This window comes from Schistocerca americana, chromosome 4 (genome assembly GCF_021461395.2).
Source record: "Schistocerca americana isolate TAMUIC-IGC-003095 chromosome 4, iqSchAmer2.1, whole genome shotgun sequence".
NCBI classification, from domain to species: Eukaryota; Metazoa; Arthropoda; class Insecta; order Orthoptera; family Acrididae; genus Schistocerca; species Schistocerca americana.
In genome coordinates this window covers 789,519,731-789,538,001 of record NC_060122.1, presented here as the reverse complement: position 1 = coordinate 789,538,001, position 18,271 = coordinate 789,519,731, and the positions used below count along the sequence as shown (strand labels likewise).

Below are 18,271 nucleotides of genomic sequence, written 5' to 3'. Positions count from 1 at the left end.
ACGAGGGAGCGGACGATCACGACATACTGCAGCACGTGTCGCACACCCTCGACAATGCAGCAGCGGCGACGCTGTTAGGTGGGATTACACGAGACGACATCGAGGACGCGCTTAACAAGGGAGCACTCAACAAATCTCCCGGGCCAGACGGACTGCCGCTCGAGTTTTATCGTACTTTCCGCGATCTCATGATGCCCCGATGGATCATCATGTACCAAGAACTGATGACCCCCGGTTCTCACGTGCCACCTGCATTCGTGGAAGGTCTCCTAATACCGATACACAAGCCTTCCAGAGGTCGGACGGTCGAGGACTACAGGCCCATTACAATGCTCAACTCGGACTATAAAATCTTCGCCCGACTACTCGCCAGCCGCATGAAGACGGTTCTGCCCCTACTCCTCTCAATAGAGCAAACGACACAGGGCGGAGTGACCAACATGCAAACGGCAACCAGTGAATGCAGGGATTTAATAGCCATCGTCACATCCTGTCGCCTTCGAGCTGCTCTGATCTCCATTGATTTCGACCACGCCTTCGATAGAGTTCACCACAAGTTCCTTCTGTCCGTTATGGCCCGCATGGGCTTCCCGCCTGACTTTCTCGACATCTTTCAGCGCCTTTCCGTGGAGCTGCATCCCGTGTATTGGTGAATGGGCGGATTGCGGGTCCCTTTCCGATCCGACGGTCAGTTCGCCAAGGATGCCCTCTCTCCATGATCCTTTACGCGATCGCACTCAAACCACTTGTCGGAGGGTTGAAAAACAGTCTCTCGGGCATATCATTGAGGGATCACACCTTTCACTGCAGGATATATGCTGATGACCTTCTATTACTTGTCCGATCTGGTGACGAGGTACGCTCGGTGATACAATGGACCAATCGCTATGGTTTGGCAGCGGGCAGCCTCATGAATGTGGCCAAGTCGGCAGCGATGCCCATTGGGAGAGGTCTACAGGGGGACGCTTTAGCCCCACTCCCACTAGTTAACAAGATCCGGTCCTTGGGCATAATATTTACACAGGATGTGCGCCGCACGGCTGCCATGAACTATTCACGATTACTACAGGCAATACGCACAGAAGTTCGCCGGAACTTACTTCGACGGATGGACCTCCTACAGCGTGTGGAATACCTCAACCTTCACGTGGCAACTAAGATGATCCACATGGCCCAGGTCCTACCGATACCGACAGCGATGGCACACAGACTGCAAGCAGCGTTTGGATATTACCTTACCGCCGGACACCTATTCAAAGTCCGCTACGAAACACTCACCCTCCCTCCGCTTGATGGCGGACTGGGACTTATAAATGTACGAGCGAGGGCTACAGCATTATACTTGTGTACAATGATGAAATTGTGGACCCACAAAGATGCTTCCCTTACGGGTCGTCTGTTAGAGGAATTGCTGCCGGCGTCTCTTCTGCCACCTGTCACGGTTGCGCACATTACACCCTCACTCTCGCACCTCTCGGCATTTATTCTTGAGTATAGTTACGTGCACCCAGACCTTCACAACACTCGCCCTCCCAAGGCGAGAGACTTTTACAGACTGCTGCTAAGGTCCATCCCTCGCAATGTGATTGAGAGGAAGAGCCCTACGACCTTATGGCCTGCAGTATGGAGAGCGGTCCAGAAGTCGTTCCTCCCCACGCGGGTACGAGCCGCGTGGTACCAAGTGGTGAACGGGAAGGTTGTAACACGACAAAGGCTGCACGCTATTGGGATGGCGGATTCCCTCCTTTGTCCACATTGCCACCTCGTGGATACTGACGACCACCGCTTAACATGTGGATCGGCGTTAGAGGTATGGCTGCTAGTGCAGAAGATCCTCGCCTGCTACCTGCGTATCGCGCCTCGCACAATTGAGCCACGGCTCCTCCTTTGTCCAGAGGATACTTATTTCCCACCTGCGAAGACTCATGCTGTCACATGGTTTAAAGGCATGTCCATATACTACCTCTTTCGAGATGATGAGAAGATGGTGCTTGATTACTGGCAATTTCTCCAGGACAGTCATAGCACACTTGAGTCTACACCCCGATACCGACAATTATTTGCCAACTATTTACGCAGTGTCTTCGATAACCCCCCTCACAGTTGGGGAGTACCGGGCAGAGGATGACCGCCGTCATGGAGCTCCAAACGCTGCGAAATGTTGTACCAATTTGGAACATGGAATCTGTACGCAGATGGGCCATGCACATGGAATGGCGTGCGGGATTTGGTTACGTTTTCCTTTCTTTATTCTCTATCACCACACTATTGGTTTCAAATTCTCTTTCATAGTTTAGAAGAAACTCTTGTTCTGTTGTTGCTACGGATGTACATTCTAATTTTGTTTGTCGTAACTGAAAGACGCCTTTTTCCATCTATATATAAAAAAAAGGTTGGCAAAGGAAAAAAAAATAAAAAAAATAAAACAAAAAAATACAAAAAAAATAAAAATAAAATAAAAAAAGTTGGTAGAGCACTTGGAAAAAAAAACAAAAAGAAAAGGTGGTAGAGCACTTACCCGCAAAAAAAAAAGAGCGCTAATGCTCTGCTCCCTGGACTCAGGTAGGTGCGCTGGCCCCGGATCGAATCCGCCCGGCGGATTAACGACAAGGACCAGAGTTCTGGCCAGCCTAGATGTGGTTTTTAGGAAAAAAGAAAAAAAAAAGCGATCAGCGCGACAGAATGTCAATCCAAAGGGCCCGGGTTCGATTCCCGGCTGGGTCGGAGATTTTCTCCGCTCAGGGACTGGGTGTTGTGTTGTCCTAATCATCATCATTTCATCCCCATCGACGCGCAAGTCGCTGAAGTGGCGTCACATCGAAATACTTGCACCACGCGAACGGCCTACCCGACGGGAGGCCCTAGTCACACGACATCATCATCATCATCATCACTCCATTAATTACTGTTTGGTGTTGCGATTTTTTATCCGTCAGTCTATGTCTTCCCCTGTATACTCTATGTGATCAAAAGTATCCGGACACCTTGCTGAAAATGACTTACAAGTTCGTGGCACCCTCCATCTATAGCTGGAATTCAATAAGCTGTTGGCTCACCCTTAGCCTTGATGACAGCTTCACTCTCGCAAGCATACGTTCAGTCAGGTGCTGGAAGGTTTCTTGGAGAATGGCAGCCCATTTTTCACGGAGTACTGCACTAAGGTACCGATGTCGGTCGGTGAGGCCTGGCACGAAGTCGGTGTTCCAAGACATGGCAGAGGTGTTCTATAGGATTCAGGTCAGGAGTCTGTGCAGGCCAGTCCATTACAGGGATGTTAATGTCGTGTAACCACTCTGACACAGGCCGTGCATTATCAACAGGTGCTCGATCGTGTTTAAAGATGTAGTCGCCATCCCCGAATTGCTCTTCAACAGTGGGAAGCAGGAAGGTGCTTAAAACATCAATGTAGGCCTGTGCTGTGATAGTGCCACGAAAAACAACAAGGAGTGCAAGCCCCGTCCATGAAAAACACGGCCACACCATAACACCACCGCCTCCGAATTTTACTGTTGGCACTACACACGCTGGCAGATAACGTTCATCGGACATTCGCCACATCCACACCCTGCCATCGGATCACTACATCGTGTACCGTGATTCGTCACTCCACACAACGTTTTTCCACTGTTCAATCGTCCAATGTTTACGCTCCGTACACCAAGCGAGGCGTCGTTTGTCATTTGCCGGTGTAATATGTGGCTTACGAGCTACCGCTCGACCACGAAATCCGTTTCCTCACCTCCCTCCTAACTATCATAGTATTTGCAATGGATCCTGATGCTGTTTGGAATTCCTGTGTGATGGTCTGGATAGATGCCTGCCTATTACACATTACGACCCTGTTCAACTGTCGGCCTGTACGCTTTTGTGTGCTCGTGTCCCTTCGCGTTTCCGTTTCACTATCACATCGGAAACAGTGCACCTAGGGATATTTAGGAGCGTGCGTACAGGTGAATGACACAGGAGGCAGCCAGTCACCTGACCACGTTCGGTCTGTGAGTTCCGCAGAGCGCCCCATTCTGCTCTCTCGCGATGTCTAATGACTACTGAGGTCGCTGATATGCGGTACCTGCCAGAAGGTGGCAGCACAATGCACCTAATATGAAAAACGAATGTTTTTCGGGGTATCCGGATACTTTTGATCACATACGAGGTGTGGCTAGAAAAAAACCGGACTAGTACTGGTGAAACAATAAAACGAATGCAATAAGGCTGAAAGTCGCGTGGCCTGTCACGTGACTCTCGCTCCGCCTACTGCTCGAGTTTCATCTGCCTCCTGCACTCAGTCTGCCCGTGGCGTCTGTTTTAAGTAGTTGACGTTTTGTCTGTGCGTCGGAAAATGTTGAGTGTACAGAAAGAACAGCGTGTTAACATCAAATTTTGTTTCAAACTAGGAAAATCTGCAAGTGAAACGTTTGTAATGTTACAACAAGTGTACGGCGATGATTGTTTATTGCGAACACAAGTGTTTGAGTGGTTTAAACGATTTAAAGATGGCCGCGAAGACACTCGCACTGGCAGACCATTGTCAGCAAAAACTGATGCAAACATTGAAAAAATCGGTAAACTTGTTCGACAAGATCGCCGTTTAACGATCAGAGCAGTGTCTGAGTTAACAGGAGTTGACAAGGAAAGTGTTAGGCAGATTCTTCATGAAAGTTTCGACATGAACAAAGCGTGTTCAAAAATGGTTCCAAAGTGTCTCAGAATTGAACAGAAGGAACGCCGAAGAATGATTTGTTCTGAGATCCTGGAAAACATTGAAAGTGATCCCACCTTCTTACAAAATGTTATTACTTGCGATGAATCGTGGTTTTTTACTTACGATCCCGAAACTAAACGCCAATCGATGCATTGGAAAACTCCTGGTTCTCCACGACAAAAAAGAGCACGAATGCCAAAATCGAAATTCAAGGCAATGATGATTGTTTTTTTTTTTGACATCAAAGGGATTGTGCACATTGATTGGGTAACAGAGGGACAAACAGTGAATCAGCATTACTACATTAGCGTCCTGGCTACCCTACGTGAGCGAGTACGGAGAAAACGGAACGATTTGTGGAGAAAAAAGGTCATGGATCCTTCACCAAGACAATGCCCCAGCTCACAGTGCGTTGTCAGTGAAGACGTTTTTGGCAAAACACAACATTCCCATCTTAGATCATCCACCCTACTCACCTGATTTGGCCCCCTGTGACTTTTTTCTTTTCCCTAAAGTCAAGTCAGCTTTGAAAGGAACTAGATTTGAGACTGTTGAAGCAGTAAAAGAAAAAGCGACGGAAGTAATGTATGGACTTACCGAAAATGATCTGCAGCATTGCTATGAACAGTGGAAAATTCGTATGGAGCGGTGTAGAGACCGAGGAAGAGAGTACATTGAAGGAGATAACATGAAATTGTAAATAATTGTAAATAAATGTTTTTTCCAGCATCAGTCCGGTTTTTTTCTAGCCGCACCTCGTAGTGTATGTTGTTCTAATTGGTTCCTTTTATATCCATAAAAGTTATTTGCTGATGTCTTGACGTATGTCATATCGTAGTCTTTCTTCCAGTTTTTGTGTTGCGTGTATCACTTTCCCTGCTCATTCTGCAGAGAACCTCCTAATTTTCTATGTTCTCAGCCAGCTCATTTTTCAGCATCCTTTCCTCCTCTTCGCCTTTGCTGAAGTGCTTGCGGCCGTGTTGCAGAGATCGTGGAGAACGTGAAGAACGGCGGCAAGCCGCTGTTCCGGCCGACCATCAGCGACAGCTCGTGCGAAGACGAGGTGGTGGGCCAGCTGATGCGCCGCTGCTGGGCCGACGACCCCGCCGAGCGGCCCACCTTCCAGGAGCTCAAGGCCGCCATCCGCAGGCTCAACAGGTACCATCAGCCTCTACCCCTACATCTACATCTGTTCTCTGCAAACCAGTGTAAGGCGCAGAGGGTACGACCCACTGTACCAATTATTAGGGTTCCCTTCTGTTCCATACACGTATGGAGCGCTGGAATAGCGATTGTTGGACTGCCTCTGTGCGTGCAGTAATTATTCTGATCTTAACCTCACGATCCCTGTGTGAGCGATACGTGGGGGATTGTAGTACATTCCCAGAGTCATCATTTAATGCCAGTTCTTGGATCTTTGTTGATAGACTCTGTCGGAACAGTTTACGATTATCTGCAAGAGTCTTCCAGTTCAATCCCTTTCAATATCTCTGTAATACTCTGCTACGTATTAAACATAACGGTGAGCGTCAACAACATTGCACCACGAAACAAGCAAGTACACCACTCACCCCTATCTGGGCTTTTGCTGTTTCCTGCATAAATGATTACTGTAGCTGACTATTTGCCTAACTTTAAAGTCAGTTCAAACTGCTTTCATGCAAAAAAAAAAAAAAAATGGCTCTGAGCACTATGGGACTCAACATCTTAGGTCATAAGTCCCCTAGAACTTAGAACTACTTAAACCTAACTAACCTAAGGACATCACACACACCCATGCCCGAGGCAGGATTCGAACCTGCGACCGTAGCAGTCCCGCTGTTTCGGACTGCAGCGCCAGAACCGCTAGACCACCGCGGCCGGCGCTTTCATGCAAATTGCAGTTTAAATGTGGTAGATGTTCCTATAAAGCCTAAGTACGCCGTATGGTTTACCATTGCTGCAACATGACATAAGCTGCTGCCCGCTCACTCCTCCCATCCTCGCACTCTTGTAGTTCTCGTCCAAGCTGGTATCTCCGTTCCCTCTCCAACCCTTCCATAGTGCTGCGCTTGATTGACTGTGAAACACGGACTCCAACGTTTCCTAGGCTGCAAGTCACATGTAACAATACCAACTCATACTTATATAAAAGACGGCAAACACGATTCACTCCAGTTCTCGAATTTTCGCTCATCCCGTGATGTACTGAAATCTGTTGGTACTGTCTCCATCACGGATCTTGCCACTTTAATTAATTCTCAAAACAACAATTGCAGTCAGTTTAATGTGATTTATTTAGTTTGTTACAAATTTCAGTCAGGGTTAACTTCCCTTATTGTTTCATCTGAATGTCACCATCATGTTCTAAAACTGATTAAAATTTAGCAATGTTTTTAAGCCGCCATTTGACTACTTGAAGAGTGACCGAATTTTTCACTTGCGACCCACTTAGTAAATCATCCTGTACAGCCCCATCTCCCTGATACTGGGTGGACCAGATCAACGACAAACTCCGACAGTTGGTAGTATGGAATGAGGACGCTCTGTGCCGAATCGGAGAGGAAAGGAATATGTATAAAACACTGTTAAGGAGAACGGATAGGATGATAGGACATCTGTTAATACACGAGGGAATGACTTCCATGGTACTAGAGGGAGCTGTAGAAAGCAAAAACTGTAGAGGAGATTCGAATACATCCAGCAAATAATAGATGACGTAGGTTACAGGTGCTACTCTGAGATGAAGAGGTTAGCACAGGAGAGGAACTCGTGGCGGGCCGCATGAAACCAGTCAGATGACAAAAAAAAGTATGGGCCAAAACAAGAAAATTGGCTCCAAAATGCGTACCTTATAAGCAGTGAGAACTTGTTCAGTAGAAGAGAGGTGTTTCACATTAGCGAGGGTGAACAATTCTTTTGGTCTTCAGTCTTCTGTCTGGTTTGATGTGGGCCCCTACGAATTCCTCTCCTGCGCCGACCTTTTCATCTCAGAGTAGCACTTTCAATCTATGTCCTCAATTATTAGCTGAATGTATCCCAATCTCTGCCTCCCATAACAAATTTTACCCTCTACAGCTCCCTCTAGTACCATAGAAGCTGTTCTCCGATGTCTTAATATGTGTTTTATCGTCCTGTTCCTTCTTATTGTCATTGTCTTCCATACATTTCTCTCCTCGACGATTTTTCGGAGAACTTCCTCATTCCTCCCCTTATCAATCCACCTAATTTTCAACGTTCTTCTGTAGCACCACGTCTCAAATGTTTCTGTTCTCTTATTTTCAGGTTTTGCCACAGTCCACGTCTCACTACTGTACTGTGCTGTGCTCCAAACGCACATTTTCAGAAATTTATTCCTCCAAAAAAGACGTATGTTTGATACTAGCAGATTTTCATAGGCCAGGAAAGCCCTTTTTGCCAGTGCTGAACTGCTTTATGTGTCCTCCTTACTCCGTTATCCTTCCGTTGATTTTTCAGTTTTAATCCCACGGTCACCTCCCCGTCGGCAGTCCTCTCCCAGAGATCCGAATGGTGGAGTAGTCCGGAATCTTTTCTCTATGCTGAGATCATAATGACACTTTTTCAATTACAGGCAACATGCTCTGTGGATACACGTTATGTAAATTTAATGCAGTGGTTTGCATTGCCTGCTGCATCCTTATGCCGTTGATCATTGGTGATTCTTCCGCTTTCTAGGGGCAGCTTTCCATTCCAAGGGAAAGAGAGTGCCCCAAACTTCTGCTCGCTCGTCCGCCCTCTTTGACAAGGCCGTTGGCAGAATGTGGGTGACTTCTTATTCCAGAAGCCCTCGACTGCCATTGCTGACCTTTTTTATTCAGAACTTAAGGAATGTCGGGGCTGGAAACCGCGATCGAGGACGTTTTGATTATTAATCAAAGACGCTACCCTCCCTCCATTCTTTTAAGGGATCGGACCTTCTCGACTCCCAAAAGTTGGGGTGGGGTCAAAGTGGGCAGGGGTCGCAACCCGACGCCTGTTTACCATGTCCCTTTCCCTCCGCCCTGAAGCCAAGAAAAGTGTAGGGAACATAGAGCAGAGGTACAAAGAAAATCAGTTACTTATTTATCTATTTCCTTTTTTGTAAATTATTATTAATATCACAGAGAATACCAGGAAACCGTCGTCGGGAAAAGGAGGGAGCGGCAAGTTACCAGATTTGGTGAAACTACCGACTTATAGTTTTGCGGAGAAGAATATCCGATGAACAGAGAATGACTGGTTCTAAGAGAGGAAAAGTCATGGCTCAAACCCTCATTGCAGAAATACCCCAACTTTGAGGTCATCAGAAGGGGTAGGGCGTTGTCTCTTCCGTTTCATCGGCGACCGTTCTTTCGTAACATGTTGTTCAATAATGGATGGTGGGCGGCTGCTGTCCAACATATGGCTAGATGGCAGAAAAGCAGAGGTCAGTACAACTCCACGATCAACAACCTCGGAGTCGGGAGGGACGGCTAGCGTCTGCTGACTGCCTTAGTCCATTGGTACTACCACCGGCAGCAGTGTAGGTGAGACAGACGAAACGTCTATATCATTGTCGAGAGGAGGCGACACCAGTGCCAACTAATTCAAAGTGGGTACAGCAGGAAACCCCGCCACGGACACATAAGATGAAGGTCACACAGTGGACACTGCAGGGAGAGCGACGTCTCCGATCGGCGCTTGAATCATTCTACGTCAGCGACGTTCAGAACAGACATGGCCTTCCTGGGCACAACCTGAACAAGTGCGACGCTGGTCGTCACGTGTGACAACGCTGCAGCAAGCGGTTACCAAGTAATAAGTCACGTGCTTACGCAGCTCAGTTTTGATCTGCCGGGCACCATTGAGGACACGGTATGTTTCGAACGTCTTCCACGTTTCAGCGACGTGATTGACGACTTTGCTATGAGGTTTTAAGGGGGCCACGAAGACGCCCGAAGGCACCTGAAACTGGAGTTCGGAAGCAGCAACGTTCAGCGGTCAAAAGCAGCGTGATCAACCACGACAGTTCCAAGGATCGAAAAATGAATTTTGAGAACATTTTGCGGCGGGAGACGCATTTTGTGCCGTATAAACTGTACAACTTCATACACTTCGGGTCGTTCATGATCCAAAAGAAACGTTAATTTAATTATGGCTTTGCGATGGAAAATGCCATGATGGTCGGTGAATTCGGACACGAAGACAAACCGCTACGCGCAAGTAAACAAACGAGCGCTGGCTCGCAAGCAGCGCAACAAGCGAGAAGCAAAAATGCTGTACTCGCTCACCATTACCCCTCGACCACGGGTGATCGTAGGGTATGCATATTGCAGCCCATGTTGCTGTTTAGGTGCACACCATCACGTCTGAAAGTTTCTCGGTGTGGGGGCTGGGGATTCCATAACCCCATGAACCGAAAAAAACTATCAGTGTTTGTCTTTCAAATACTGTCATTTTTTATGTTATTCTCGGCCATTTAACTCTACTTATAATTACGTGAACCTACATGTGGAGAAATGAACCTGATAATACAATAAGAGAAATCGAAAACTGCACTGTAATATTTCTGTGTTCGTTTTTACCGCTCACTGTTGGAGAGTAGAACGTTTTAGAAGTACTCTGAAGGGCAAGGTTGTTTGATTAACCCTCCACCAAGCGCTTAATAATGGACTGTACACTGAAGTGACAATGGAAATGAGTGGAAATGAGCGTATGGCATTGTTGGCCGGGACACCTCATTCAGGGAAGTTCAAAAGCCGCCAAATGCAAGTCTGATTGCAGTCGATGCCACACTGGGCATCATGCGTGCCGGTGATAAGGATGAAATGATGAGGACAACAGAATATCCAATCCACAAGAGGAGAAAATCTCCAAGACGTCCGGTAATCGAACCCGGGCCCGCTTGCAGGGGAGGCAAGCACGTTACCACCCAGCTAAGCGGCGGACGCTGAGGTGACAAAAGTCATGGGACGGATTCTAATATCGTGTTGGACGTCCATTTTCCTAGCTTAGTGCAGCAACTCAAAATGGCCTGGACTCAGCAAGTCACTGGAAGTGCCCTGCAGAAATATTGAACCATGTTGCCTCTACAGCCGTCCATAATTGCGGAAGTGTTGCCGTTGATGAACTGTGTGCACGAACTGACTTCTCGGTTATGTTCCGCAAGTTTTCGGGCAACCTATTTGGCCAAATCATTCGCTCTAACAATCCAGAATGTTCTTCACACAAACTGCGAACATCTGAGGCCAGGAAATATGACCTATTGTCAGCTGTAAAAGTTAGATTGTTGTCTGGGAATGTGGAATCCATGGATGGCTGCAAATGGTCTCCAAGTAGCTGAACATAGCTATTTCCAATTAATGATCCATGTAAACACCATTGAGGAGCCATCACCAAGTAAACAGTGCTATGTTGAAAACTTAGTTCCATGGCTTCGTGGGGTCTGTGCCGCACTCAAAAATTTGGAAATCTGTGGTAAGTTGCCATGGGACCAATCTGCTGAGGTCATCGGTCACTAGGCTTAAAAACTACTTAATCTAACTTAAACTATCTTATGGGACAACAGACACACACATACCCGAGGGAGCGAAGGAGGACTCGAACCTCCGACGTTGGGGTGGGGGACGGAGGGGGAGTGGGAGCCGCACGGCAACACCGAGCGGCCACACTCGAAACCTACCATCAACTTTTACCAACTGAAAGCGGGACTCATGTCGCCAGGCCACGGTTTTCCAGTTGTCCAAGGTCCAGCACATACGGCCACAAGCATAGGAGAGGTGCTGCACGCGGCTGTCGTGCTGTTAGCAAAGGCATTCGCGCTCGTCGTCTGCTGCAATAGCCCATTAACTGCTGCGCGGGCCGTGACAAGCCGTCCAGACCGCGCGGCTACCCCGTGCGACACTGGATCTTGAAACTCAACTCTTGTCATTGCTATTAAGGGCTGAGCTATCTCTGTACTGTTCACGACCCTTCTTCACAATTTCAGTACTACCAAGAGCAACAAATCTTACATATTCGGAAGCTCTCCTATGTGCCTATCTAGACGACCAATTCTAATAGAAAGATTATCGCGTAGAAACTGATCGACATAGTCTGAGCTTCTGTCTGTTGGAGCTGGGACATACAGTACATTGGAACGTTTCCCTCTCTCTGGGTTATATGAATATTGCTGTAACCGTTGAAGGTCTGAATGGTGTGAAACGCGTTCTGGGTGCAGTTTCCGACTAGTATTTTACGGTGTAGACCTCCAGTAGGCCTATCTTTTGTGATCATAGCCGTGCATTCATAAGGGGTTTTAAGCAACGGTTTCCGATGCCAATTTGCAGAATGGCAACCCGTTGTTTAACTGAAGAAATAAAAATAGCTTAGGAATTGTACCCCTAACTTAGGAGAAATTTTGGCTACGACGGCGTCTTCGACCTCTATAATTCGAACTGGCTATTTTCGGACCTAAAATCCTTGCAGTACCGATCGATCTCTATTTTCAAGGATTTTAATCTGAATAATTTAATTAATAAACTATATCTCAAGCTTTATCTAGTTGCGCAGCCACCCCCTCCAAAACTGTGCCGGCCGAAGTGGCCGTGCGGTTAAAGGCGCTGCAGTCTGGAACCGCAAGACCGCTACGGTCGCAGGTTCGAATCCTGCCTCGGGCATGGATGTTTGTGATGTCCTTAGGTTAGTTAGGTTTAACTAGTTCTAAGTTCTAGGGGACTAATGACCTCAGCAGTTGAGTCCCATAGTGCTCAGAGCCATTTGAACCATTTGAACCAAAACTGTAATCAGTATCAGGGAGTTGCACTAGCTTATTTTTGAATCTGCTTTTCCTCATTAAAATCAAGGGATCACCGCACATAAAATATGAGCCATGTTGTCAGTCGTCTTGTTTCAAAAGAAACTATCCATTTTCTCAGGAAGAAATCTTTGTTGTTCACCAAGTTGAAAGCCTCCTTTTGTAATTTGCACAATACCAGTAGAAGCAGTATATAGCTCTCGTTATATGTTTTAAGATATGCAACACATAAAATGATGGAAGCTTCAACGCACTCAAAATGTGTTGTTTTCTATTTAATACTTGTTTTCTGTCAATTAACATTCCCATGGTCCTAGAAGAATTTGGTGGTATTCTTTTTCACGCTCTTCTGTTATAACGATTAACAATTGTATGTAATCTGTAAATACAAGGGATACGAATGTGAATTCATAGTGTACATTTCCTTAATATGTGTTATCACAGTCCATTAATGGGTTATATGAAGTATGCGTCACTACGTAACGTAATGGGACTGAACGGACTGTTTTCTCATTCTTATGGGTAGATTTCTACAGCAGTATGTCTTATAACCTCCCCGAAATAGTGTTTTTCATTGTCCAGTTGTTCATGGGAGTGGTGTAACGGCACATAAAGTTTTCACTTGTAGTGACAAACAGTACCGAATAAAATGTAAATATTATAAATGAGAGGATCCTTCTGCCGAGTTCGCGTGTCCTAGGTCTTATAGAGACCACTTTGTGGAACAGCAATCCACTTCCTTTCACGGCACGGGAACCTTAATCAGGTTGCGCCGGTTCTGCGTGTTCCCAACTTCCAAGAGCTGGAGCAGCTTTTCCATTTAGAGCAACGGACTTGGAACAAACGAGAATTGTTCCTATCTCCGACTCCATCCCACGGTGTTATTGAATTCCACGAGAAAGAACTTCATACATTTGCTGCAAAAGTAATATCACTGAGGATAATCGGAAAAAGGGCAATGCTGTAGCAAATACAGGCTGCGTACCTGGAGAAGGTGATTCCAGTATAACAGTCTCATACGTTTTGTCGCCTATACATAAATCTGACTGAGAACGAACAATTTAGAAGTTTTACAAATACCAAACTAATGTGTTACTTCTGTTCCTTTGTACTGTCGGTTGGAATAATCCGAACATGCTCTGGAGGATTGCAGTACACATGTTTACTGTTATTTATCTACGTATTCACCGTCTAGGATAACATTACAACTTTAATTCCTCTTCTGCCGTTGACGTTTAGTTTGTTGTCAGTTCCATTTTTCCTCCCGTGTTGCACCTGATTTCTTATTTTTTTTCATCTTGGTAGTCTTCTAAATTTAGTGTGTTATTATAGTTACTCTTGTTGTCCAGCCTATTGTACTGAGTTATTGTTGATTTATTTTTCCATCGCCGGCCGCTGGTGGCCGAGCGGTTCTGGCGCTACAGTCTGGAACCGCGCGACCGCTACGACCGCAGGTTCGAATCCTGCCTCGGGCATGGATGTGTGTGTTGTCCTTAGGTTAGTTAGGTTTAAGTAGTTCTAAGTTCTAGGGGACTTATGACCTCAGCAGTTGAGTCCCATAGTGCTCAGAGCCATTTGAACCATTTTATTTTTTCATCAATACTGGCCTATTTATTTGATTAGCGTGTTGTTATTCATTCTGTTAAGGCTTCGAAAGAAGATTAACCTTCATTTCTTCTGATATTAGCTGTATACTTTCGATAAATCACCTCATTACTTCTCATTTTCAAATCTACTGTTTTTTGTGTTTCAGCAACTAATTTAAAAAAAAAACTGTCTGTCAAGTAACACTATTATACCCATTATAAGTCTACAGGGTTTCGTGGATGTTGTCGTTGAAGGTAAAAATCCCCTTATATTATTAGGACGCGTCACATTCCTCCTCATTTTTTGTTACACAATTTTCGTTTCGACACATCTGCTGGCATCTCTTCAAGATCTTCCGGCGTTCAGTTGACCAGGACATCAAACGATTCTGAAGAATATCCCAGAAGAGAGAGTTAGACCTCGAATATGAAAAGAGAAATAGAGGAGGAGCGTGATTCTGCCTAATAACACACAAGGGTTTTACCTTTAATTATTATCTCATTTTCAGCATCGACATGTATACAAACATTCCTATTTTCTCACTGTGATAGAGAAGACCAGTTGTATTATTATTATTGTTGTTGTTGTTTTTTTTATCATCATCATCATCTTCCTCTTCTTTCATTGCTTCCAATCTGAGTGTTGTGTACATAGTTCCGCGTAGTCAGCGCGTACACAACTTTCGCACTACTGCGCGCCCCGCTAAGCACAACAGCGCAGGCGCATCGCTCGTCCGTCTCCGCACTACGAGATGGCGCTGTCTTAGAGACGGACAAATTCTGCTTCCGCCGATCCGCGTATTAATATGTCGCGCAGCCAATGAGATTGCTGCTAACGTAGAACCTTTTCTCCTCACGGATCACACTCGCGCAGTGATACCTGAACGCGTGGGGTATTATAACGAGTGTATAGACCTCCGATCAGTCAGTCTGCATATACAGACTGATTAGCCTCTTGCCAACACTCAGCAAGATCTATGAGCGCCTCCTGCTAAAACCCATACAAGAACATATTACCAGAGAGCAAATTCTGCCGGATTTCCAATTTGGATTCCGGCAGAACCACTCTGCCCCACAACAGGTCATGAGAATGGTTGAAGCAGCCACAGAGGGCTTCAACCACAGAGGCTACTGCGGGATAGTGCTACTAGACGTAGCCAAAGCCTTTGATTCAGTATGGCATAGAGGGCTACTCTACAAGTTGTACTCACAAGGGTTTCTAGGGAGCATAGTTCAGCTAATCAAGAGCTACCTCACGAATAGGACTTTCTCCGTCACAGTAGAAACTGCCACCTCCACCAGAAGGCGTATTCGTGCCGGGGTGCCACACGGATCGGTCCTGGGGCCCGTATTGTACAGTTTGTACACTGCGGACACTCCAACGGCCCCCCTGGTGCACACCGCGCAGTACGCACAGCCTTCTACACGAGAAATGAGAACAAGGACCTGGTCATTCGTAGGCTACAAAGGGTTTTAGACGACACAGAAACCTGGGCCCGTCGCTGGCGCATCACCATCAATTCGGAGAAGACGCAGGCAATGCTGATTACCCGCAGGCTCGGAAGGCGCGAACCTCCTCAACGTCCCCCCCTCCACCTCCACCTAAATGGAACCCAACTCCCCTGGCGCAGAACCGCCAAGTACCTTGGCGTAACCTTGGACTCTCGTCTTACGTGGAAACCCCACATAGACGAGGTCCACAGGAAGGCCTGCGCCAGAATGTCCATCCTATACCCTATCCTGAACACAACCAGCTCCCTTCCCTGCCCAGTAGCAGTAAATGTATACCAGGCGCTTGTCCGGCCGGTAATGGAGTATGCGTGCCCTGTCTGGGGATACGCGGCAAAGCAGCACCTGGACAAACTCGAGAGGCTGCAAAACCGCGCCCTCAGAAGGGCACTGCAGCTACCTCTCGGATTCCCCACAGACGACCAGATCTTCGACGATTAAGTCGAAGAGAAAACCCCAATACCCAATCCCTAATCCAGTTCCTTCCCATATATCACCAATCATCTCGCCTACCTCAGGCAAGTACCAGACTCATTCACAACAATTCATCACATATCACAGACACCAAAAATATACAGAAAAATCACACACACATGTACACAGGGGAGTAAAAGCCAAAAGGCTACAAACTCCCCCTCACACTTCCCCAAAGAGGGGAAAGTAACAGATGAAAGCAGCAGCAGTCTGCATTAGTCTGCCTTAGTCAAGTTTCAGTCCGCGCCTAATAAAATTATCATATTCCTGTACATAGCCATGAAGATAAATGTATAGACACTTTGTCAAGCATTAGAGATATGTGAGGATAAGATTAACGCACCAAGACCAAAGGAACTTCAGATTGTCAATTGTAAATAGCATCCAGAACCAAGTTAAGTTATATTTTTGCTTGTTATTATTTTAATAAATGTGTGTGAAAATTAATCAAGTTCTGTTTAAAGTTGGTCACCGTCAATCTGCTACTCTAAGTGTGAAAGTGGCATTTCTATCGTCTGACCTAACGGCAGAAGATAAACACGCCACGATAAGACCACGAGACATATTGCTGACACTCGCCTACTTCGTTAGAGCGACAAGTCAAATAATCTGATGGTGTGTGTACCGAAGGTCTTACAGTACGCACACCACACTGAGTGAAATGTGATACAATACTGCAAGAATCACTTGCAGCTGGGAATATTTGTGTGTAGCCATTCTTTCTGATTCTGCTAGACAACCAGGACCATAGAACCTGATGCTTTATTTTACATTTTCCTGGAGTACGGCGATAATCTTTACGAAGTTCGCTAAACTGGTATAGAAATTTTTGCTTACGCACAAGACTACCAAGCTATTTTTTTCTTGCATCGGGCAGAACCCAGTTCCTTCTGTTTTAACACGATTTTATTACATCGCTATCTTGTCTCTTTGTTCGGTACAGACTTTGCAATTGATTTTAAACTAACTTCCCGATGAGTTAGATACTTAAAACTTTCAACACAGCTCAGAACTGGACGAAAACGCTATAGTTACTCGCTGGCTTGTCTGGTATGTGGCGGAGGTTACTTCGTCTATCACTGTCATTTCATGATGAGCTAGGGACTTAAGACGTTGAATATATCTCCAGCGAGTGGTATTGCAATAATAAATCGCTTCCTTATGTGTTGTGATGCGGAGGGTACTTCATGTACTACATTATTTCACCCTTCTCCTGTCCCAGTTACGAATGCTGCTCGATAAGAATGATTGCTTATAAGCCTCCGTGTGAACCTGACTCTTTTCTACTTTTTGCTTTCAATATATTCCCGAGATAAACGTAAGAGGACGCAATATATTGGTTAGGTGAGGAGAAACTGATACAAACCCGAAATTTACCACATTTCTCTAAAAATGGTTCAAATGGCTCTGAGCACTATGAGACTTAACATCTGAGGTCATCAGTCCCCTAGAACTTAGAACTACTTAAACCTGACTAACCTAAGTACATCACACACATCCATGCCCGAGGCAGGATTCGAACCTGCGACCGTAGCAGTCGCGCGGTTCCAAACTGAAGCGCCTAGAGCCGCTCGGCCACCGCGGCATGCCACTTTTCTCTGTTGTAATCTCATCGAAATCCACTGAAAAATTCCACACACGCAAGACTAAAAGGCAATAAATAACTATTTATACAAAATACGATTTTAAAACGGACTAGGAGATATAAAATAATTTCTCCTCGTCCCATACAGATTCCTAACCCCATACATATACTGCTGACTATTTATGCTTGCGAATATTTAATAGCTATGACGATACTTGTAGAAGTTGGAACGGAGAATGTGAGACATGTGTACTACGTAATAGTAAAGAGTATCGGAAACAGATGACGAAAAAATTCAGTTCATATCATTTGCAGTAAAATAAAATTATTAGTGACCTAAGTGGAATATTCATGCATCAGTAAGGAGTATCGGAAACAGATGACGAAAAAATTCAGTTCATATCATTTGCAGTAAAATAAAATTATTAGTGACCTAAGTGGAATATTCATGCATCAGTTATTTACTGCATGCGCCCCACGTTTTCATTTAAGAATTCACAAGCACAAACTTTCAGAAGTATCTCCATGGGATTAGGAATCTGTATCGAGCTACGATAAATGATTCTACACCTTTTAGTCCACTTTAAAACGTGTCTCATTAAAAGATTTTGAATTTAAACAATTACATCTTTGCAGGTACGGATGTGATGAGCTAGCATACC

General features: G+C 45.7%; 1 protein-coding gene across 2 annotated transcripts in view; it reads left to right on the top strand.

The window, feature by feature from the left end:
• LOC124612952 (atrial natriuretic peptide receptor 1-like) overlaps positions 1 to 18,271 on the top strand; it is a 1,199,832-nt gene that overhangs the window by 1,059,563 nt on the left and 121,998 nt on the right. For both annotated transcript variants that reach the window (XM_047141468.1, XM_047141467.1), the window contains one exon: positions 5,689 to 5,860. In XM_047141468.1, coding sequence (XP_046997424.1) covers positions 5,689 to 5,860 — 172 coding nt within the window. The remainder of the gene's footprint in view (positions 1 to 5,688; positions 5,861 to 18,271) is intronic.